At 46.8% G+C, this 25,729-nt stretch overlaps 1 protein-coding gene across 2 annotated transcripts in view; it reads left to right on the forward strand.

Moving 5' to 3' along the window:
• Positions 1-603: 603 nt before the first annotated feature.
• FBLN1 (fibulin 1) overlaps positions 604-25,729 on the forward strand; it is a 64,058-nt gene continuing 38,932 nt past the window's right edge. The window contains exons 1-2 of one of the 2 annotated variants that reach the window (XM_083181290.1): positions 604-761; positions 21,863-21,971. In XM_083181290.1, coding sequence (XP_083037416.1) covers positions 704-761; positions 21,863-21,971 — 167 coding nt within the window. In that variant the 5' untranslated portion in view covers positions 604-703. The remainder of the gene's footprint in view (positions 762-21,862; positions 21,972-25,729) is intronic. The other variant, XM_083181292.1, reaches the window with a different exon arrangement.

Raw genomic sequence — 25,729 nt, forward strand, 5'->3', positions numbered from 1 at the left:
ATATGGGTCGACCCAATGACCGATTCCCAGCCCAGGGGCAGTGGCGGATTCAGGGGGGGCACACGGGCACATGCTTCCCCTGTAATTTTTCCTGGATCTGCCCCTGCCCAGGGGTATCACAAAATATGCATTTTTATTAAAACCCAAAGTAACCCTGGCATAGCTGTGTATACATGTGTAACCTTGCTGAGACCTACAGTACAAGGCGGCATGGGGGAGATTTTATAGCCCGGGCTAACGTCAGGCCACCTGGGAGTCCCCGTTCCCACTTCTGGGAGCACTGGGCAGAGCTGACACCAAAACTCCACAAACTTCCCCAATGTCTCCGCCACAGCTGTCGGTGGGACAGGGGGTCCGGGAACACCAGGCAGACTGAAGGCAGCTGTTGGTTTCCTACATTATCTATTCCCTAAATTTACTTTTTATTCACTTTTGTAACTTTTTTGTGTGTTTGGAAAGAGCAGAAAATGGAAGTGCGGAGAGACAAAACAAATCAGGTAGAATCCAGATCTGTCCCCCCCCCCTCCACATCCTCCAGACCCCCTCCTGTCTGTCTGTCTGCTGCTGTACTCAGGGAAGAAAGGGATTTTTGGGAGAGAAGGGCTGTCCCTTCCTCTGGTCTCTGTGCTCCTCCTCCCCACCCTCCACAGCAGCCAGCTCATTCGGATCTCCCTCTCCCTCAGGTCCCCTGCACTGTGTGAGGATGAGTCTACCAGTAAGGATGCTGCTACTGAGCCTGCTGCCCCTGCTCTATCACAGTGGTGAGTTGTGGGGGGGGGGCAATTGTGCCAGGCGGGGAGGGGGGCAACTGTCCTTTGGGGGGGGGGTTACTATTAGGGATTTTATGCAATGTGCTGCAGAGGGAACATAGATAAATTGGGACATATTGTTCTAGAATCCTTTGTGCCCTTTGTAAGTACATAGATGTGAGGTCTTCCCTGGCAGCTCATTATAAGTCCATTTATCTGTTATTTATTCTGCAGGGGGCTGGACCCCCTATTGATCTGACCCTTTGCTGGGGTCCCCGGTGATCTGACCCTTTGCTGCTCTGTCGCTGCCTCACTTATTGGGAGGGAATTTCAAATATATATTCGCTGGTATGAAACTCTTCATAGTTGTGTTCCCATCTCCTTTCTTACGCCCTTACGGATAATAAGCCCCCTCTGTGTGCTGGTAACATGATAAGATGAGGCAGGCTCAAAAGTTGCCAACTGCCCTTAAATGTAGCCGACAGATGGTAACAATATAAGTCACATTTTTGCTTTTTTAGTAAGAAAGAAATGTAAAAAGTCAGAAAAAAATCTGCGACACACTAAATGCGACATATTACAGCGCTAGTTCGGGTAATAAGCCCCAATTTCCTGTATCTGGACTCCCTGCTACATAAATGTCATTGTTTCACTTTTCAATGCAAGTTTTTGAATGACACAAATTGTCAGTAAAGGTTTGGTGGTCAGTAAATGTATATGTACAGTATATGTGTTGTGTATTATATGACTGTCAGTACAGGTTTGGTGGTCAGTAAATGTATATTTACAGTATATGTGTTGTGTATTATATGAGTATGGATGGTGTAGTGGTTAGCATTACTGCCTCACAGCGCTAAGGTCATGGGTTCTATCCCCACCATGTGTTATATATACAGGGCAGTACGGATAGTGTAATGGTTAGCATTACTGCCTCACAGCGCTGAGGTCATGGGTTCTATCCCCACCATGTGTTATATATACGGGGCAGTACGGACAGTGTAATGGTTAGCATTACTGCCTCACAGCACTAAGGTCATGGGTTCTATCCCCACCATGTGTTATATATACAGGGCAGTACGGATAGTGTAATGGTTACATTACTGCCTCACAGCGCTGAGGTCATGGGTTCTATCCCCACCATGTGTTATATATACGGGGCAGTACGGACAGTGTAATGGTTAGCATTACTGCCTCACAGCGCTGAGGTCATGGGTTCTATCCCCACCATGTGTTATATATACGGGACAGTACGGATGGTGTAATGGTTACATTACTGCATCACAGCGCTGAGGTCATGGGTTCTATCCCCACCATGTGTTATATATACAGGGCAGTACGGATGGTGTAATGGTTACATTACTGCCTCACAGCACTGAGGTCATGGGTTCTATCCCCACCATGTGTTATATATACAGGGCAGTACGAACGGTGTAATGGTTAGCATTACTGCCTCACAGCGCTGAGGTCATGGGTTCTATCCCCACCATGTGTTATATATACGGGGCAGTACGGATGGTGTAATGGTTACATTACTGCCTCACAGCGCTGAGGTCATGGGTTCTATCCCCACCATGGCCCTAACTGTGCAGAGTTTGTATATTCTCCCCATGCCTGCGTGGGTTTCCTCCGGGTACTCTGGTTTCCTCCCACAATCCAAAAATATACTGGTAGGTTAATTGGCTCCTAACAAAATTAACCCTAGAATGTCTGTGTGTGCGTGTACATGAATCACCTAGTGTTCAAATATTCTCTGTACAGCGCTGCGGAATATGTGTTCGCTATATAAATAACTGGTAATAAATAAATAATGTGCTAGGGACACCAGCCAAAATCTTGCCTAGGGTAGCAAATTGTTTAGGGTCAGCTCTGTTCTCGTTCACCGGGACAGGGACTGATGTGAATTTTCAACTATACTCTGTACAGCGCTGCGGAATATGTGTGCGCTATATAAGAAACTGTTAATAATAAATAAATAAATATGACTGTCAGTAAAGGTTTGGCGTCGCTGGTGACACGGGATGAATGGCTGTGGGCCAGCTCTCACCTGCATCGCTGTGGCTTCGGGATGACTGACAGATTTGATTAAAGGCCTGATTCAGACTTGTTCGCAGCGTAGCAAACAAGTATATGCTGCCCCGTCCTGAATAACCCCCTTAAGGCGGTGCGAGTCAGGCGGCCGTTAAAGTGCCATTCGTTTACAAGGTGAACCCGTGCCTGGTAAATGATTACCCCTTTAAAAAAAAATGCCACTCGCACGACCGCCGGACTCCCTCTGCCTACAAACCTGGCTAGGTTGGCTAGGTCAATAGCATATGGTCGACATGATCAAAAGGTAAACACAATCAATAGGTCGGCATAGCATAGTCAACACATGAAAAGGTCGACATGGACTTTTTTATACTTTACCGAATGGGAACGGTAAACTGGCCTAAAGTACGGCGACTGAAGCAAGGGGACGCACTACACTAATTTGGGCTCCATCTGCTCAGCTGTGGACACCAAGGAAAGTGAACAAGTGAAAAACTCATGTTGATCTTTTCCATGTCGACATCTTGCTTATGTCAACCTTTTCCCATTGTTTTCCATTGTTGACCTTGTGGTTGACTTATTGTCTGTCGACTAGACATTGGGCCTGATTCTGGTTCACTCACAAAAGCAAATTCTCTCTCTAATGGACAAAACCGTGACGTAACTTGTGCAGAGAGAGTTAGATTTGGGTGAGTTATGTTGTTTCTGTGCAGGGTAAATGCTGACTGCTTTATTTTTACACTGCAATATAGATCTCACTTTGATGTAAAATCCCACCCAAATCTAACTCTCTCTGCACAAGTTACATCTGCCCCACCTGCAGCGCAGCATGTTTTTTTCCATTAGAGAGAGAATTGGCTTTTATGCGAGTGAACCAGAATCAGGCCCAATGTCTGTGAGCAATACCACACCCCACTGCAGAGATTTATCAAATCTTGGAAAGAGAACTAGTGGTTCTAGCTATCATCCAGTACATACAATTATAAGCTAGAATCTGATTGGTTGATATGGGAAACCGTTTGTCCTCTTCTTCCTCAAGCTGGGTACACACTAGAAGATATATATCGTCCGGCTCAGTGGATTGGACCGACATATTGTGCACATCGCTCCCGCACACAGCCCTCCTGCAGCCGGGAGCGCCAACTGTTCAATTCAGGTGTCATATTGGCCCCGCCCCCTACCCACACAATGACTGTAATCTGGGCATTGTGTAGTGCGATGATACATTTTTGTGGTTACGCCCCCTGCTCTGCCCGTACCCAGTGGACATGCCCCCTGCTCTGCCCGTACCCAGTGCACACGCCCCCTGCAACTTTTCACAAATACATTACCCATATTTTCTCATCACACCTTTTACCTCCTATTGTTGCGTGACCCTTGGATATGACAGTAATTGTATTCACGGAGCAGTTTTCCTTTATCAAGATAAGAAACCATTCATAGGTGGTAAAATAGATGATATGGGTGTTTCCATGAATTAATGGTTTCCCGTTGCACATAGCGGGACTATCCTGGGAGAAGCCAGACAGAAGATTGTGCTGATTGTGATAAACATGAGCGGTGTGGGACATTATACAGCTTTGTGATGCTGTATAATGTCACACGTATACCCTTATTTAGATTGTAAGCTCTATGAACAGTTGTGGCCTGATTCAGTGGTCTGTCTATGTCAGGCGCAGAGGTAAAATTTTGTGTGTCATAGTCGCACTCCGCAGGCTGGATCCGGATGTGTCTAGCACTCAGAGGTAGATGTATGAAGCAGTGATAAGGGAGGAAAAGTGTGTGGGCATGAATAGATGCTGTGCATGTGAGCACAGCATCTGTTCATGGGTGACGGGGGGGGGGGGGACGACTCCCAAATGCCCTCTCCGCAGCGAGACACTGCCGGCCGTGGGCGAAACGCGGGAGCATCCACAAGAAACGGGAAGTACCTGTGGAAAGCAGGACAGTTGGGAGGTACGGTATTACGCCTTGGAGAGAGAGTGGACGGAGATAAAATACTATACAATCAGCGCCTGACTGCCAGATTACAGTTTGCTTTAAAAATGACAGTTAGGGGCTGATTTTATGTTACTGTATCTCCGCCCACTTTATCTCTCACCAAAGTTTAGTACATAATCCTAAAAACACAATGAACTCACATCATCATGGCTCCTTAAAGGCGTCCCTATGTACCCAAGCTTTTGACCATTACCCAGAAGCCTGTTCTTCTGTAGTAATGGCCTACTGGCGTGTTTTGAGAGCGTGCCTTGTGGTCCTGTCACACCAATTACACACATCAAACAAACACATAGAGGTAAGATGGCGCGTGTTTACCTATAATTAAGCTTCATTTAATCTTTTTTTCTCCCCATTGATCATACTCTTTCTCCCTATATAATTACAATTAGTCAGTATGTGTTCAGGAGGGGGTGTTAGAAGTGTCCCCTGCTGACTGTCCCATCACCGCTGACATGGGGTGGTTATCTGAGTGAAAATTAAAGGCAGGGTTAAGTGTCTGTTTACATCCTGTCCTCACTTCAAAGTCCCTTTTACAGAGTGTGTAAAAGTCAGGCGCAAGGGGCTCTCTTGGGCCGTTGTTATGACACATTTCTCCTGCCTCTGGCACCAGGAGACAGCTGAAGTCACTTTATCTTCAAAGACAGACAGATTTAGGGAGCAGGGAACCCCCATGTAGTAAGTAGAAACGGCTTTCCCAAAGCGTTTTATTACAAGCCTTTGTGTCTTTGCTTTAAGCGCCTGGCGTTCATCGCCCCATATACACCTTATAGGACTTCTAGGCTCCAACTGCTATGTTACATGCAGTGTTTAAAAAATGACAGTTAGGAGCTGGTTCGCTGATACATTATCTCTCCACTTTACCACTTTTCAAGGCTTAGTACATCTGTTCTAGCTGTGTTGGTGTAAATATAAACTGGATACATAGTATATCATGATTGCATTTATTATTAGTCATTTTTTCATAAATAAAATGTATCTACTTCTGTTAAAAGGGAATTGACCGGTTGTTATTATGACATCATGGGCAAATGTATATACAGTGGCTTCTGCTGTATTTACTAATAGAGTGGATAAAGGCGGAGCTACTGCACGTCCCGCTACATCAGGCCCCTCCCCCGACATGCTGCTGACAGTCTGTGAGACTTTAAAAGTAGGCCAGACTAGATAACTCCAGTAATACTGAAATAAATCAGATCCATGGCCCTTATTCTGGTTGGTGCGGTCGAGCCGCATATGCGGCTCCGACCGCACCAGACGTATCCCCGCCCACACTACGGATCGCCACGGCCGTCCGTACACGGACGGCTGGCGATCCGCACGAAAATGGTGGAGGCGTACGCCTCCACCATGGTGGGAGCTGCCCCCTGCATTCGATGGTCGACGACCATCGAAGGCAGGGCCGCACGCCGCGGCAGCTCCCGCAAGCTGAGACCACACGGACAATCGTCCGTGTGGTAGCTTGTATGGGGGCTGAAAGCTGACATCCGCCGACGTCAGCTTTCCGCCCCCATGAGTGGCGTCATGCCCTCATTACCATGCGTACGCCCCGCGTTTGCATGGGAACGCCCATGAAACGCGGGGCGTACACATAGGGAAATGAGGGGATGAAGCCCCTCACGCCCCTATACGCCCCCTTTGCGGCGGACGAAATCCGTCTGCGGCGAAGGGGGCTGCACATGCGCAGATTGACCTCTGCGCATGTGCAGAAGAAAAACATCGGCGGTACGGCCGCACGCGGGCCGTACCGCACGAATCAAAATAAGGGCCCAAATATGGTGCAAAGGTACCAGGAGGAAAGGTACCAGGGTAGATGGGACAGGAATATGATGGCTGACTACTGTGGGGGTCTTATCCGTGACTGTGAAGATCACTCTTATAAAAGAAAATCATACAAGCAGCGTTTTTTAAAGCAATAAATGTCAAATGTTTACCATGTTTATATGTTGTTTCATTAAATAAATATTCATTATGAGTATATTGAGTTTCATTTGAAGAGATTTGTAGTAACTTCTGAATGCTAAACTGCATGTACAGAATGTAATACACGTATTACTGTAGTTCATTGGGTACCCAATTATCTAAAGAAAATAGAGCCAGTCTGGAAAAACTAATGGCAGATTCAGAATCAGCGCCCTCAAATTACCCTAGAGACTCAAAAATAAAAGACTATTTACGGAGTGTTGACCAGTGTTATCTACTCGATTAGCTAATGCTGGCGTTTATCTGAGATTTGCAGGTGTACCAACCACTGTGTCACACAGCAGGATGCACCTGTGCCAACCACTGTGTCACAGGGCAGGATGCAGGTGTACCAACCACTGTGTCACACAGCAGGATACAGGTGTACCAACCACTGTGTCACACAGCAGGATACAGGTGTACCAACCACTGTGTCACACAGCAGAATGCACCTGTGCCAACCACTGTGTCACAGGGCAGGATGCAGGTGTACCAACCAGTGTGTCACACAGCAGGATACAGGTGTACCAACCACTGTGTCACACAGCAGAAAGCACCTGTGCCAACCACTGTGTCACAGGGCAGGATGCAGGTGTACCAACCACTGTGTCACAGGGTAGGATGCAGGTGTACCAACCACTGTGTCACACAGCAGGATACAGGTGTACCAACCACTGTGTCACACAGCAGGACGCAGCTGTGCCAACCACTGTGTCACAGGGCAGGATGCAGGTGTACCAACCACTGTGTCACAGGGTAGGATGCAGGTGTACCAACCACTGTGTCACACAGCAGGATACAGGTGTACCAACCACTGTGTCACACAGCAGGACGCAGCTGTGCCAGGCACTGTGACACACGGTAGAACTTGGAAAGTTTATTACTAGTGTTTGTGCTATTGAAGTCATTTATAAGCTGCATAAATGAATTATTCATTAAACAGCTAAAAACTCCCTTTTACTGGGTATCAGTGACACTGGATCGGCAGGCAGCATCCACACCGGACGGCTGGCTGTTACATGTTCTTGAGGGGATTTATCAAAGCTTGGACAGAGATAAGGCGGAGAGAGATAACGTGGAGAGATATAAAGCCCTAACTAATCAGCTTATGTGTTTGAAAATAAATGAGAGGAGCTGATTGGATGGTACTTAGGGAACAGAGAGTCTGTGCACCAACCAATCTGCTCCTTAATCATTTTTTAAACACAGCTTGTATCATGGTGCTGATTCTGGTTGGCTCAGTAAGCAGCGAAAATCTCTGCTCACCAAGCACTGAGATGCCGCCCCGCCGAATGGCCCCCTGCCGCCGAATCCCTTTGGTACCATACGAGGGGATGTGGGAACGGCCCGGCGAGTGTGTAAGAAATATGCATGTATAAACTCTGACCGTCAAGGCTGAGGCTGAATTCGGATCACACTGCGAGATCCTGAATTTGCCCCTTTATCTCTTTCCACTTATTATCTCTCAAAGGCTTAGTACATAAAGCAGGGTTGCCTACCCTCCCAGAATGGCCGGGAGGCTCCCGAACATCGGGTCCCCCTCTCGGCTCCCTGGAAAAGTGGGCAACAATCCCAGATACCGGCGGCACCCCCTGAATCTCCTTGGTCGCAGCGATAAATTACTGCGAATCGTGGCTTTTCAGGGGAGGGGACAGGGCTCCCTTGAAATTGCGTAATTTAGCCCATCCTCCTCCTCAAAGACCCGCAAATTGGTGCATCAGTGTCGGGGGCGGGGCTTGATGACATCTACATCAGGCCACGCCCCCAAAGTGCGGCTGACAGTCTCCTCTCTGGGCTTCTCCCAGCGAGGAGACTTTAAAAGTAGGCAACCCTGAGATAACGCCTTTAGGTGTTCCATGGATGCACAGTACGCCTCCCGCAGTATATAATGGGTACATTGATTTTTAACAAATGGTTGCATGGGGTAACGTGGAGCTACAGTATTAGTACATAACAATATTCCATGCCACACCTGAATTGCACAGCAGCTTCGCAGCCTAGATCTGATTTTTACCTGGGTGCTTATATTGAATTTGTCAATCACTCACTATATAACCATTGTCCCCTTTGTTTCCAAAAGGGCCCTATTGCATAATGCTGATTGGCTGTCTATGTCGTCGTCGTCCCCCACACACACACACACACACACACACACACCAGCAATTATTATTTATAGCGAGACTGTGATATTATATGAAGCCGTCGTACAGGAGGGTTTCTGGATTGAGGATAAACTGTAAAAGAGCCAGAAATGAGATTACTATCCCAGATCTTCACATGGGACCTCCGAGAGGCTGACACGATGACATCATCATCAGCGTACAGACATCAGCTTTCTCCATTTAGGTGACATCCAAAGTTCATGATCTGATGGAGTATGCATTGTGTTACGCACAGTCAGGTCCTGCAGTAACTCTCTATTATACAGAGCTGTCATATTGAAGAGTTTATTGAGTTCACTATTGCAACTGTTTTATGTAAATACAAAGACGTCAATTTATAAACATAATCGTATTTTATATGATGTTGCTAGTAATTCTGCCTGCAAAGCTCATCGTTCAGTAAAGTTGCCATTGTTTGTACCTCTTCCCCAAAATGAATTTATCTTCCTTGTGTCAATCTTGTGTATATCGGCCATGCCATATGCGTCGCCTTGTGCTAAATATCCGCTAAAAATCCCAGCGTCGCTCACATTTGTTATATAAATTCAAATAAATAATGTTGTGTAAAAAAAAAAGATTATATTTCCTGTATAAGGGAAACATTACAGGTCACTATGGTGAATAACAATCTGTGCTTGACAATTTTCACAAATTTACTTGGCACTCAAAGGGTTAAGCAAACAAAACTAAAAATGTTGGCAAATTTTGGCTAAAAAATTGCAGGTCGCTGGTGCACAATGCACTGTGCAGCACCTGACTACACCTGTGCAGCACCTGACTACACTTGTGCAGCACCTGACTACACCTGTGCACCAGCGACCAGTGATTTCTAGTCAAAATGAGGTAGAGACAGAATGAGACAGAATAGCTTGCAATTTTCAGCCAAAATCGTTGGTCGCTGATGAAAACAGCATAATTATTTCAGTGAAATGTCATTTTGATTTTGACCGACCCCCCCCCCCCACACACACACACCCACACACACACACACACACACATCTATGCCTTGTCCCCACACTTAAGAACTTATTTTGAATTGCTGTGATTGGCTGATAGTCTGGGATTTTCAGTGCATTCCCCATCCTGGGCTCTTTGTAGATCATCCAGCGTTTATTCTGGGCCAGGACTGAGTCAATGAAGCGTTAAATGTTACTCAGGTGCTGACGATTTGTTATTCCTGAACACAGGTTCAAAGGAACACTTGTCATTTCATCTTTGGTAATGGCGGAGGTTTGGGACAATGGGAGGTTTCTAAAATATGTGATCAAAGGCAAAAGCACTGAGGTCTGGTGAGTGTGTGTAAATAAGAGGCTCCGGATTTAGGGGGATAGAATTAGTGGGGCTGTCAGCAGCGCAGCCCAGCCAGGATAATAGATGGGCTCATATTGAAGTTTGTATAGAACAGATGGATGAACGGTGTGGTCAGGAAGCTTCCTACAGATTGAGGTGGGAGATGTTGCACAGCCAATCCGCTCTTAGCTGTCATTTATACAGTACATTCTATAAAATGTTTACTAGAATATCATTGGTTGCTATTGGCAACTTTACACCTTCCTCTTTAGAAGGTTTGATATCTTTCCCCCAAATCACACCGGTATCCTGAGGATCTGGTCGACAGTCTAGTTCGAAGTCAAAATGTTGACACTCACAAAGTCGACATTGACAAAAATGTTGACACGCACAGGGTCGACATTGACAAAAAAAGGCCAACCCATGCACAGGGTAAGCGTGGCAATGGTCGAAACGTGAAAGAGTCAACATGAATTATTTTCATTTGTTTTCATACTTTAGCATCGATGTCGACTCTGATTGGGAACTGTAAGACACAAACCGTACACAAACCGAAGACACGCTCAGATGTCTTAGCCTTGTGTGTGTCCTGGAGGGGAACATGGCGGGCAGCTGACATCCCTGGCACACGCGTCATCCACCCAACGCTGGGCGTTCCCATGGGTGCGACTACCCACCGCCTCCCCCCACCTGCAATGGTGGGTGCGAGCGCCCGGCTAACTCTCTGTGCGCTGTGGCTGCTCGCACCCTGTGCATGCATGGACCAGAATAAGGGGCGGGATGTTGTAACATCCACTGCACATTATCGCCCCCCCCCCCCCCTTCGCCGGCCACCGCATTCTTAATAACGGCATACGCTGTAACATATGCGGTTATTAACCCATGGGACAGCTCTTGCGATAAGAGCTGTCCCTTGCAATGCGATGCCGGCACTGGACTTCCGGGTCTGTGACGCGCCGGCCGCAGGGCATGCCGGGAGGGATCCGTGATGGATCCCTCAAACAGCGCTGCGGTAAGAAGCCCATAGGCTTCAACAGGTAATCGCCAGCATTTGCTGGCGATTCCCTCTGCAGCGCTGCCACTGCGGAGGGGCCATACAGCATACCGAAATTCGCTAAAACCTCGATAACGGGGTTTTTACCGCATTTCTGCTTTAGAGAATCGCCCCCAAGGTCCTGTGTGTGCGCTATATCAGTAACTGGTAATAAATCAATAAATTGACACAAAACACCCACCTGAAAAACACATGTTGACCATTTAATTTGTCAACCTTTAACATGTCAACCTTTTGTCAATGTCAATCTTGTGTATGCCGACCTTTTGGTGTCAACCTATTGACTTTTTTATCTAGACCAGGGATGGGGAACCTTTGGCCCTCCAACTGTTGTTGAACTACACATCCCAGCATGCCCTGGTAAAGTTTTACTATTTGGCCATGCTAAAACTGTTGCAGAGCATGCTGGGATGTGTAGTTCAGCAACAGCTGGATGGTCAAAGGTTCCCCATCCCTGATCTAGAAACTGACGACCCTTTCATTCATTACCATAGCATACCTCCCAACTGTCACGCTTTTCGCACAGCGTCTATTCAGCTAAAACGGGGCGTGGCCGGAGTTCGCGTCACCCCGCGAGGCCACGCCCCCATTTCTTGAGGCCGCGCCCCTTTTTCGGGAACTTCAAAAGTTGGGAGGTATGCCATAGACAGGGCTGGGCAACACTGGCCCTCCAGATGTTAATGAACTACACATCCCAGGATGCTTTGCATTAGTTTTGCTATGTAGCCATGCTGAAACTGATGCAAGGCATCCTGGGATGTGTAGTTCATTAACATCCGGAGGGCTGGTGTTGCCCAGCCCTGCCATAGCACTATATACAACAGGATGCAGACTGCATGGGGGAACCAGCTGAGGACCACAGCTGGGAATGTCAGAGGATTAGGTAGTCAATGAGGGTGGATGTCCGGATTTGAAGATTTTACTAAATCCACCTTTCCCCAATTAGCCGTAGTGCTGGAGTCCATCCCTAAGGTAACGTCCCTTTCATGTGAGAAGAATAAAATGTGCCACAGACGTGTGTGCAAACTCTCCTGCAGATCACGTCACCAATGAGACTCTCGCTGTCATGTGCTGGCCACGGAGATAAGGCCTATTTACCAATTGTAGTCAAATGTCACATAATGTATAGCGGCATCTGTATCAAAGCTTGTAGAGAGAGATAAAGTGTAGTAGAAAGATAAACTACCAACACAGCCTGTAACATGGCATTAAGATGCCGCAGTTTATCTCACTCCAGGCTTTGAAAAATCTGCTCCATAAAATCTTATTATCACAGCCTGCATTGCATGCAGGGAGATTAGTCTTCTGGAGAGGGATCTAAGGTCCCTCTGTGCGTAAACGTGTTCATCTAAAGATGCCATTAGATACTGTGGCCACAAGGGGGTGGTATAGCTCACAGACAATATAGGTCCACAGTCATTAGGCCGACTGCAGAAGGTCAACCCAATCAAAGTTTTTCACTTTTTTTGTGTCAATGTCATGCGGTCTTCGGAAAATTGGGCGAAACCAAAGTTTCGGCCAAACAGTTGTTTATTTTCAAGAAGTCGTGATTTGTGTCTGAAATCTGGCTTTAAAACGCTTCATTTAGGAGGAAAGGGGACTTGGCACGGATAGAATAACAATGTGGAATCCGTTCTCGCAGCGCTGGCTGCGTGTTTGGCCCGCGGTCCGACTGATTATACAATATTGTTATTCTCCGTGTCTGATTGATTCCTTGACTGAAAACAGCTACAAAACTCATTTATTCTTTCTCTCTGGGCTGAGGGTTTCTCTTCTGTCTGGACGATTTTATCAGCTCGGGGATCCTGCGTGCGGATTTCACCTCTGCTGCCGCTCGTAACGAGAACCAGGTGTATTGCGCGGACTCGGAAGAGGACGACTTGAAGCAATGATCAGGTCGGTGGGGGGAGATGTATCAAACTTTCCAGAGTTACGAAGTGGAGAGGTTGCCCACGTTAACCAACTCAAATTCAGTCATTTCATAGATCGTGCTAGATAAATGAAAGCTAGAAGCTCGTTGGTTGCTATAGGCAATGGCTCCACTTTATCTCTCTCACAGGTTCGATACATCTCCCCCACAGTCACCTGCCAGATGCACTAACAGGCCACAGAATTGCTGATTGCAGAATGATTGGGTCACATCCAATATTGCCGAGAGAGAGGGGTACCTAGGCCTTTTGGTGGGGCCCAGAGGAACCCCCCCCCCCCCAAGATGGGAGTGTTTCCACCTGCCATCACAGATTACTGGATTTGGCACCGGCACTCCCCCTTGAGGCGCTTGCGGATTCGTTGAGGCCACACATTTTCCAGCATTTTAAATATCTTCTAATGAGGGAGTCTGGCCACACCTCCCTGCATTGGCGACGCCTCCTCCCAGTACTGGGGCTCGGCAAAGCTGTCAGCACCCCTGGTCACATCCAGACGGGTATGGATCATTGGATAGACAAGCATCAGTTCGACACGCATTAGGTTGACACCACTAGGTCGACATGCATGAATGTCGACATGCAGGAAGGTCAACATGCAGGAAGGTCGACATGACTGACGGTGAACATGGGTTAGGTCAACAGGGTTATTAGGTCGACACAAGCATTGTGTCAGCATGGGGAAGGTCGACATGGTGTTTTTTCCTTTTTTTTTGTTTCGAGTGTCGACACAGTCAACATGGGCACTGAAATGTAGCACAGCTTCCCCTCGCATGGCATGTCATGCTTCGGGCACGGTGCCTCGCTATGCTCAGCACACTATTTTATTCTCCCACCATGCCCTAGTGGATGGTAGGGCATGAAATACCGCCTGTCGGCACATGTCGGCTCAAAAAAAGTAAAAAACCCCATGTAAACCTTTTGACTGTCGACCTTCCCCATGTCGACCTAATGACCCTGTCAACCTGAAACATGTCCACCTTCAGTCATGTCGACCTTCATACATGTCGACCTAGTGGTGTCGACCTAATGCTTGTAGACCTAGTGACCGTATCCCATCCAGACGGGCCTCCCACGTTGCCTACAGTGCCGTCCTAGACCTTAGTCCCATCGCTCGGTGCTTGTGTTATCACATGGCGCCGGCAACCAATCAGCTTTTCATCCATTATTGACGCCTTTTTTATATAACAATTATGTAGCATTTGTGCTAAGCCTTGAAGGATACATTTTCCTTTATGGGAGAGATGTATTATGCCTTGGAGTTAGGGGAAGTGGAGTAGTTGGCCAAAGTTACCAATCAGCTCCTAACTGTCATTTATCTAGGAAAGTCTTTGAAATGACAATTTGAAGCTGGTTGTACCCCTTTCACACTTGCAAAAATATCCCGGGTTTTTGCACATTGAACGCGCATCAACTCGGGATTTAGCTCAGTGTGAAAGGGTCTTGAAAGAATATCCCGGGATGAACATCCCAGGATTTATATTCAGGTCCTGACCTGGGTAAATTCCGAAATCGACCCGGGATGCGGTCAGTGTGAATGGTCCCGTACCCGGGATCGGGTACACGGGACTTTAAAAAAGCTGCTGATTGGAGCTTTCTTGGGCTCACAAATGCTGATGTCATCTTTCAGAGCCCTGGAGTCCATTTTTAATAACATGCATATGTATTTGCAGGGATTTCCCAGGGATCAGTGTGAATGGGGCTGTCCTGGGTCGATCCCAGGTCTGAGTGCAGTGTGAAAGGGTACATTCCCGTGTAGAGTCCCGGGAAGCATCCGGGAACACATTCCCGGGTATGACCCGTCTCTGCGAGTGTGAAAGGGGTATTGGTTGCTTTTGGAAGAACTTTTCACCTAAATCTCTTTTTAAAGCTTGGTACATCTCTCCCCTTGGGTTTGGGGTTCATTAAGTCGAGCAGTTGTTGGATAATCGGCAAAATCGCGGGTCTATGGCCAGGGTTGAATCAGGCCCTTTGCCCATACATTAAAGATTTGTTTGAGTGATCTGCAGAATTTTTCCCTCCCATGATTGTGCATCTTCAAATCTTGGAAGTTCCCGTACGTGAGTTTTAAGTTTGGGGTGAAATTACCCTTTAACTGTTAGGGCCCCCATACATTAGGCCGACTTGTTTGCAAGACAAGTTGGACCTAATGTCCTCTGAGCTCTTCCGGCAGCTCCCCGGGAGAGCTGACTACGATTTGGCACTTGATGTGCCATTTTTCACATAAATAAATTGCATGCGATTTATCCCATGTAAATTCCCGGGGAGCTGCAGGGGGTCTGGAGTCCGAGCTGGATGGGGTCCAGGGCGTGCAGGAGTCTCCGCAGTGTCCGGCTGGATGGCCACTGCGGAGACCGTGCGGTCAGCGGCGGCAGTGTTTTGAAAACAATTCAAACTATAGGCTGGCCGCTGAGAGAGGATGTGCTCTCAACCAATCAGCGACCTCGTTGTTGGCTGGGAGTGCTCTCTCCCTCAGCCAATCAGCGGCAGGCCTATCGTTTGAATTGTTTTCAAAACACTGCCGCCGCTGACCAGCGCAGTGTTTCTGCAGAGCCGCCCCGGACCCTGCACTTGCCGCCCACCCAGACCGCCCCACTACCACTACAGACTAGGTCCCAAGTCGGGTGATCGGACGTGCAGCAGGTCCGACCACCCGACGCAGATCCAATGCGCACGGGACCGCGCATCGGATCTGAGGGGGCATCAAAACTAGCCGATTTTGGTCCGATTTCGGCCAGATCCGACTGATCTGGCCGAAATCGGACCAAAATCAGCTAGTGTATGGGCAGCTTAACTCCTTATAGACAGGGCAGATGTCTACAGAAGGTACAAATTAGCTATACATGTAGGGGGTTATTCTGGTTCACTCGCAAAGGCAAATTCAATCTCTAATGGACAAAGCCATGCTGCACTGCAGATGCGGCAGATGTAACATGTGCAGAGAGAGTTAGATATGGGTGTTATATTGTTTCCATGCAGGATATATATAGGCTGGGTTTTTTTTTTACACTGCAATATAGATATCAGTACAAACCCCACCCAAATCTAACTCTCTCTGTACATGTTACATCTGCCGCATCTGCAGTGCAGCATGGTTTTGTCCATTAGAGAGTGAATTTGCCTTTGCGAGTGAACCAGAATAATCCCCGTAGTACAGGCAGCTGAACAGGCAGGTGCAGATAGAAGACTATATCGCCTGAGGGCGCAGCAGAAACAGAACCTAACATGAGTTCGGAAAAGAAAAACAAGGACGGCTGAGAAAAGTCGCCTGACGGTGCAGGAGTAACACGTTACACACAGCAGAGCAATGGCAGCACATGCGTAATACCATCGCCAACATGAGACATCTAGTAAAATTTCACAGCCCCGGACAATGTTTCCCTTCCAGCTGGAGATCTGGGCAGCCGAAGGCCGATGTCATCATCCTGGCTCTCCGCTCCCCGTCACTGCGGAACCATCGCATGGAAACAAGAATCTCTATTTTATGACACTTTTAAGGGGTGTTCTACTGAGACATTCATTACTCTCATTCAGTATATTGCTTTATAGCGTCTGCTTAGCTGAGCAAACACCTTCCTGGCTGATGGAGGTGTGGATTCCACCGCATCCAAACCAGGGGACACTGCTCTGTTATATGACGCGGCGGATCATTATTTGGACCTAGGGATCAGCTAAAGATGGACAGTTTAGGTGCATTTAGATTGCAAGCTCTTGGGAATGGGACATGCCATCCTAGATAAAGGTTTTGATATTACTAGGCTAATGACTTACTTTTTAGTCTTCTATTTTTGTAATGTGTTGTGTGGTACCATGTAAAAAAAAATAATATATGTGTATATATATCTGGATAATAGATCTACAGCAGGCATGTCCAAACTATGACCATCCAGTTGTTGTGAAACTACAAGTCCCATCATGCCTTGCCATAGTTTTGCTATTAGCGAATGCTAAAACTATGGCAAGGCATGCTGGGATGTGTAGTTTCACAACAGCTGGAGGGCCACAGTTTGGACATGCCTGATCTACAGTGTCAACATGCCCTAGATGAACATTGACAAAAAGGTGAACATGGCAAATGTCGACACATAAAAAAAGTTGAACTTTTTTCGTGATTTTTGGGGGGGGGGGGGGACGACGACGACTTGACGTCGACCTTTTAAAATGTTGGCATTTCCATGTTGACTGTTTGCTTGTGTCAACCTGGTGCATGTCGACCTTCTGCAACCTAGTGCATGTCAACTTTTTGCTTGTGTTGACCTAGTGGATATCGACCTTTTGGTAACCACCAATTGGCTGTCTACCATGACACTCTGGACCTTACCACCCACACCGATACACATATATATACAGTGTGGCAGATACAGCATATTTCCATATGAGGGTAATGTGGAACATCCAGTCCAGGTTTAAGAGCAGCATCAGGAAAATTTGATCCAGTCCAGGTTTTCTAAACTGGTGTGATGAAGGTTTGGCTGATTAGCAGCACCTGTGACTTCCTGTTATATGTGTGTCCAGGGCAGGCGGACATTGCTCCCAGTGCTGAGAAGAGGCTGGGTAATGCAATATTACGTCAGGTGCTTTGGAGTGTACCCTGAGTGTAAAATCTGTGGACACGCCCAAGTGTGGAATAGTGTCAACACATGAAAGTCTGGCAGTGGTTGAGGTCAGCATGCCGACACATTCAAAGTGTCAACATGACCATGGTCAACACAAAATTAGTAAACACAAGATGTTTGGAAGTGGTGGTGGGGGGGGGGGATATTGTATATGTCATGTTGTGTGACCACCGTTGCCCACGAGGCTCCCAATATCTTATATGTATAGTAAATAAAGTTGGAAAAACTATGAACCCCCCTCAAAAAACTGTCAGCCCCCCATTTTTCTGAGGAAGGCTGGTAGGCTGCTATAGACAGTTATGGTGCAAATAAAGCTTATCTTCTTCTCAGGAGCATCAAATATGTTTTTTTTATATGATTTATCAAAAGCTTTATAAGAGATAAAGCAGAGAGAGATAAAGTACTAGCCAATCGGCTAACAACTGTCATTTTTCAAACAGTCTGGAACATGGCAGTTGGGAGCCGATTGACTACCACGTTATCTCTCTCCAAAGCGTAGGTCATAAAGCTAAATAAAAAAAACCCGTGGTACTTGTGTAGTATCACGGTGCCCATCGCATCGCAGACCATAAGGCATGCGATGGTATGCGATGCGATGCAATATCGCGCGATGTTCCCCAATGTCATACAATTTTAAAATTGTATGGCATTGTATATGGCATACAATGCGATGGGACGCGATTATAACTTGTATAAGCAGCCTAGTGGGTTCTTACAATGTTAAATGCACCCCCACTATGAACGTGAACCCGAAGCGTGGCGAGCGCGAGCCCGCGAGGGGCGGCGGTACGCGTCCTCCGACCTTTTCATACCCCCACTATCCACGTCGGCGTGGAGTTGATTCTATAAAGTGTGGCGAGCGCAGCGAGCCATCGAGCCCGAAGCATGGCGAGCACAGTGCGCCCCCCGAGGGGACGCGCATAACTTAACAGGTATACGCGTCCCCTCGCAGGGCTCGGTGGCTCGCTGCGCTCGCCACACTTTATAGAATCAACTTCACGCCGACGTGGATAGTGGGGGTATGAAAAGGTCGGAGGACGCGTACCGCCGCCCCTCACGGGCTCGCTGTGCTCGCCGCGCTTCGGGTTCACGTTTATACTGGGGGGTGGCGTAGGGGTGCATTTAACATTGTAACCACCCATTAGGGTGCTTATACAATTTAACATCGCATAGGGGGCTTAAATCGCATCGCATCTCAGTGCATCGGGTGTATGGCATGCGATGCGATGCTATGAAAAATCATGCGACTAAATATCGGGGGTGCCGTGATAATACACAAGTACCAAAAACTTTCTCTCTCTCTAAATGCTTTAAAATATCTACCGCAATAAAAGCAGTTTTATTTGTTTTAAAGCTGGAAAGCATCTATTTACTAAGTGCCAATAGAACGTTCGGTTTATTTATTGGAAGTGAATGTTTTATGTTAATAGAAGCTCAGGCTCGGTATTAGAGATGACGGATTACGTGTTCGGTTTTCCTGCCAAACGGCCGTACAGCCAGCACTATGCCTAGCACCCAGAAGCCCCTGCACACACTCCGGCGCTATGCCTACTACCCAGAAGCCCCTGCACACACTCTAGCGCTATTCCTAGCACCCAGAAGCCCCTGCACACACTCCAGCGCTATCCCTAGCACCCAGAAGCCCCTGCACACACTCCAGCGCTATGCCTAGCACCCAGAAGCCCCTGCACACACTCCGGCGCTATGCCTAGCACCCAGAAGCCCCTGCACACACTCCAGCGCTATGCCTAGCACCCAGAAGCCCCTGCACACACTCCATTGCTCAGGATCTGTAACGGTCTCACAGGCTGCTCAAACTTTTATTTGTCACGAGAAAGAATATTCCACTAACATATCCCAGCACGCTCCGCTGTACTCAGTAACCAGATGGGAAGAAAGTCATTTCTGTTATAGGCAGGGCTGGATTAAAGGGTGGGGGGAGGGCACAGGGGCCCCCTGTGGTTGGCATGTATTTTTGTTTTTTAGCTAAAGGTTTGGTGCATGGCAGTGAGGGTAGTGCAGCAGCTTCACCTATCTGCCAATGTGACAATGATTAATGGTGCTGAGCATTGGGAGCCAAGGCACACTGCAGTGCATTACTGGGAGTTGACTAAGGCTTGTGCTGAGCTCTGCTTGGTGGAGCTCATCATATGCTTCTCAGGCCCATGCAGGACAGCAGCAGCAGCCTTGTCATGGGAGGGTTGTTAATCAGAGGCAGCGCGGAGCCTGTCAAGGCTCCTACAGAATAATGTACAGAGGGACAAACACAGGCTTTTCTTGTGGTATGACTGAGGGGACGCTGTCCATGTTGCCTTTTGACTGTCAACCATCCCATTGTCGACCGAATGCTTGTGTCATCCTTTATTGAGTCGACCCTATGACCCATACCCAATACGGCACCTGGTGCCGCCACTTCGAACAGTACGCGCTACACAAATTGGGGGTCCACATTCTCCGAACCCTTATATATATTGGACCTTTTTCTGGTTCACTCGCAAAGGAAAGTTCCTTCTCAAATGGACAAAACCATGTGCACTGCAGGTGGGGTAGATGTTACTTGTGCAGAGAGAATTAGATTTGGGTGGGGTTTTACTTCAAAGTGAGATCTATATTGCAGTGTAAGAATAAAGCAGCCAGTATTTACCCTGCACAGAAACGAAATAACACCCAAATCTAATTCTCTCTGCACACGTTACATCTGCCCCCCTGCATTGCACATGGTTGTGCCCATTTGAGAAGGAATTTGCCTTTGCGAGTGAACCAGAATAATGCCCATTGTCTGATTTATGTTGTTGTATTTGTCTGTCTGCCTCGCAGTCCCCTCACTTCCCAGAAGTTGGTCCTCGTTAGAATCTAGTAAATACAGAATTGTGAAACGTTTGCTGCTCATTAAATAGATTGCCATTGTCAGAACCCGCTGAGTCGTTCCTTCGGGATTTGGAGCAGGGATAAAAAAAAAAAAAAAAAATCAAAACAATTAAAATAATTAAATCACTTCAAATCTTAACGTTTAACTTAGAAAAGTTTGTTTTTGGTTATTTAATTTTTTTTTTGTTATTCCTGATGATTTGAGTTAACATTCCCGGGGCTCTTTGGCTGGAATCCTGTCGTATGGCTTCATTTACTGGTCTCCCCAACCACTCCAAGGGGGTTTTTCAGGTTGGTTTGCAAAAAATCAGACTTCTTTAGTGGACAAAGCCATGCTGTGCTGCCGGTGGGGCTGATGTAACATGTGCAGAGAGAGTTGTTTTTCACTGTATGCATATGCAATACTAATTGTTTTTTTTTCTGGTATTTTTCTTAACTAAAATGTATTATTGTAAAATCAGTCCAATTGATTTTTAAATAATTGTGCTCATTTTTATAAGCGCTGCTATTTCCTTTTTATCTTTGCTTGTTCCTACATTTCAGGACTGACAATCCTGAACCCCAGCATGGGCTGGCTAAGGCATCTCGTGTCACTGCGCCACCCACCTCCCTCTTGCGGGGACCTTTTTTCCGACAGGCCCTCCCAGCGTTTCATGGGCGTGTCCAAAAAATGGTGGGCAGGCCCGTTATAATGCAGAGGTGCCGCTCCAAGCTCGGGACCACCGGCTCATGTCACATGACGTCAGAGCCCGCCCCCATTTTGGCCATCACCGTGTAGGATAAAAGGAAGTATAGACTTTTTTTTATCTGCGAAGGGAGGAAATATCAATCGATGTTAAGTGACCATTGAAAGATTTTTTTTCCTCTGTGCGACCACATGCGAGCGGACGTGTAATGGGATGTTGCTATGGGCAACCAATCAGATACTAAGTATTATCTTCTAGAAGGTGCTAAAAAAAAATAAGAAGTGGATTCAGATTGGTTGCCAATAGCAACATCCCATGTTAAATAGAACTCCCATCTTAGGACATTTCCCCCATTGTGTATGATAAATGGTGCTCCATCCAATCAGCTCCTGTCATATGTTCAGCTCCTAACTGTCACTTGTTTAAAAAATGTCAGTTGAGTATCCATGGCAGCCGGCAGGTGATAACATTGCTTCCTACTCTTATGTGCTGGCTGTAACTGGAACCCTGTGTTGTCTCCCCAGCTGCTGCCCAGGTAACGGATGACGCATGCTGTACCAGCGGGTACGAGTGGGCATCGCAAAAGAAGGAGTGTGCCAGCCTGCCCGTTATCTCCGAATCCAAGCAGTGCAAGTGAGTACCCAGGGTGCACAGTAATTATGCTGCAGACCGTTACACCTGAAATAGTGTAAATCTTGTTCTAGGTAAATCATAAAATTGAACATATGTAAAACAAAGGGGGGTGATTCGACACCACTTGCTAGGTTCACTGCTTTGTGAGCGGCTTAATGCCAACCGGTCAAATGGAAGCCAACACATAATAAGAATCTGCTCATTCCTAGGCGGGAATCCAATAACATGCAATGAGACATTGGTAGTGAAAACGAGAATCTTTAATGATTTTTCCCCAATGATTCACTCATATAATTTTAAGGGGTATCCAATTAGAACTTCCGTAAAAAACACAGGTTCGTTGAAACGTGCGTGTGTTTTAGCGGCCGCATCCCCAAAGAGCCAACACTTATTTGGGATTATGGTTTACCTGCCTCAGGCAGGTAACACAAAATCCCTGATAAACCAGAGTTCATGCTGGCTCGGCAGGGCTAATAGGATAGCCCCGGGCGAAGCAATTACTAGCCATCAATGATCGTGGGTAATTATATATTATTTAGTGTTGCTATAAATCTAAGCTGTAATTAATAATGTACGCTTTGTACCTTGCGCCATTTCCTTGAAGCTCTTTTGTATATGCAGTACATATTTATGACTGGTAAGAGCTTCCTGCTCTCCTAACTTGATTGAACTTCAGGCAATGGAGCAAGGCATGATGGGTTATGTAGTTCTTTGAGTTAGAACAGTCTGTAGAACTCACTGATGCTTAAATGAAACGCACCAGGTATAAAAGAAAACAACACGTAACCAAACTTGCAGATTTGACAAAAGAATGTGATACAGATTAATAGTCCAATAAATAGTTGATACATTATGAACAACTTGTTACTGAAGGGCCTTTATCAGAGTTTTCAGACTAAGCCGCAGGTTTTTCTGACAGGCTGAGAATCACGCATGCACCGTTTCCTGGTGTTCTGCATGCACGCGCAGTTTACACGGCCACACATGCGTTTCGCAGAGGGGTTTATGCACCCTGGGCAACCGTCCCATTGCCTCCAGTACTTTCAGAGCGGATTGTTCTTGTCATGTTGAGTAATGTAATGTAGTAAGAGGACATTCTGCCAAAAAGCACTCATCTAAAAAAGCCCTCCCTGCTCACTATGAAGGGGACTGGCGCAAGTCAGTGACAGGGGAATGCGAGTTACAATTTACAGGCTGCAGCTGTTCACAAACGTGTCACAATAAATTATAACTTTCAGCCGAGCACTTGAATCGGTAGAGACAATCATACAACAATTTCGTATAGAGGAGAACTGCGTAAGAACAAACAAACCAATACAAAGTCCCAGGAATTACACAACATGTTATACAGACCCGACTATAAGCGGTGGTAATAGTGTTATAGAGAGAGAACGTCACCTAGAACTCATGTACCTGCGTATAAACAGGACTTATTCCGTTACAGAAGATGAAGACCAAGGCAGATTTAGAAGATACCAAAATACCACTCGCCCCCTTCCTTCCCCCACCTACTGCAACTATGCTCACCCTGGGTGAACTGAAAACATTTAAATATGTCCCAGAAAGTCCAGCATACTAAGCAGATCTCCCCCTTCCGTAAACCATGTTCCAGGCAACCCAACGTCAAGCTTGATGCCCAGTATACAATGCATCGCTCTTCCTGATGGTCATTGTAAATGCAGAGGACCTGCTGATGACCAGTGCACCATGCATTACCTACTATGGTGGCCAGCATACAATGTGGAGCATCCTCTGATGACCAGTGTATGATGTGGACCACCCTATGATTGACAATGTGTAGCGCCCTATGGCACCAGCATACAATGTGAAGCATCCTCTGATGGCCAGCATACAATATGGTGCAAGCTATAGTGGCCAGCATACAATGTGGTGCGCCCATTGGTGTCCAGCATACAATGTGGGGCATCCTCTGATCGCCAGCATAATATGTATATTGTGGCCTACATACAATGTGGTGTGCCCTATGGTGGTCATAAAACAATGTTGAGAATCCTCTGGTGGCCAGCATACAATGAGGAGCAACCTATGGTGGCTAGTAGACAATGTGGAGCATCCTCTGATGGCCAGAATACACCCTATATTATTGCATACACCCTATAGTGTCCAGCATACAATATAGAGCACCCTAAGCTGGCCATCATGCAATGTGTTGCACCGTCTGATGTCCTGTATACAATGTGTAGCGCCCAACAATGGCAGCATACAGTGTGGAGCACCACATGATGACCAGCATACAATGTGTAGCGCCCAACAATGGCAGCATACAGTGTGTAGCACCACCTGATGACCAGCATACAATGTGTAGCGCTCTACAATGGCAGCATACAGTGTGGAGCACCGCCTGATGACCAGCATACAATTTGTAGCGCTCTACAATGGCAGCAAACAGTGTGAAGCACTGTCTGATGACCAACATACAATGTGTAGCGCTCTACAATGGCAGCATACAGTGCGGAGCACCACCTACTGACCAGCATACAATGTGTAGCGCTCTACAATGGCAGCATACAGTGTGGAGCACCGCCTGATGACCAGCATACAATGTGTAGCGCTCTACAATGGCAGCATACAGTGTGGAGCACCACCTACTGACCAACATACAATGTGTAGCGCCCTACAATGGCAGCATACAGTGTGAAGCACCGCCTACTGACCAACATACAATGTGTAGCGCCCTACAATGGCAGCATACAGTGTGGAGCACCGCCTGATGACCAGCATACAATGTGTAGCGCCCTACAATGGCAGCATACAGTGTGGAGCACCGCCTGATGACCAGCATACAATGTGTAGCGCCCTACAGGATTTAAAAAAAAAAAAAAAAATTCCCCGGGATTGCCATCCCTAGTGCTGAGAAGACAGATCTCCCCCATAAGCTGTTATCAAAATACAATAGAATTAGAACCCTGCTCTTATTGGGTTTGTAGATTCTACATTTTAGCTCATTTACGTTTTCTGTTAGGCGCTGCGGAACCCTTGTGAAGCCACATAAATAAATTATAGTAAAACATAATACACTATTAATACAGTGAAATGAACTGAGATACAATTCCAAGGATGGAGATAATCCATTTACTTCTATGTGCTTCCTGATCCAATACAAACTGAATTATATCTCAAATCCGCTACAGATCCTCGTTAGAATGCAGAGATGATAATTCCACCAGAGAGAATCCTCTTTGCTCCCGGCTGCGGGATTGGGGAACTCTCCTTACCGGCTCAGAGTTATTTCTATCTCTGACATGACTGACTGATCTACATAAATCCCTGAATCTGATTAAACATTTCTCACCAATATAACAGTATAGAGAGAAAGCGAGTCTGTCATCTGGAGGTTTCTGACTTTGCTCCTAGCGCTCTGGCACGTAATAAAAAGAGTCTTTCTCAGCCTTTAGCTAAACAGCAACTGTGCACACGTGTAGGAAGCGGAGACTTCTTAGCAGACTGAGCTAGGAAACCGTCCCTTTCTTTTATGGTGTGCCCCTGGGAATTAATGCCAGAGACATGAGAGGGGCCGGCAGGAAAACCAGGGGTCTGTTATTCAGTAGCAGCATAGAGCCAGACACAGCCAGGAGGTTATCCCGCATGCCAGTCCCTGAGCCACATGTTCCTGAACTACAGAGAAACTATTCCCCATGTACAAATAGGATATAAGGTAGCTTGGCCTTGGGGTATCCACCTAAAATTAAATTCAAATTCCAAAAGTCTATCCAAGCTGAAGCTATGTGAGATGGGAG

The sequence above is a fragment of the Crinia signifera genome, chromosome 4, assembly GCF_055691185.1.
Source record: "Crinia signifera chromosome 4, ASM5569118v1, whole genome shotgun sequence".
NCBI lineage: Eukaryota > Metazoa > Chordata > Amphibia > Anura > Myobatrachidae > Crinia > Crinia signifera.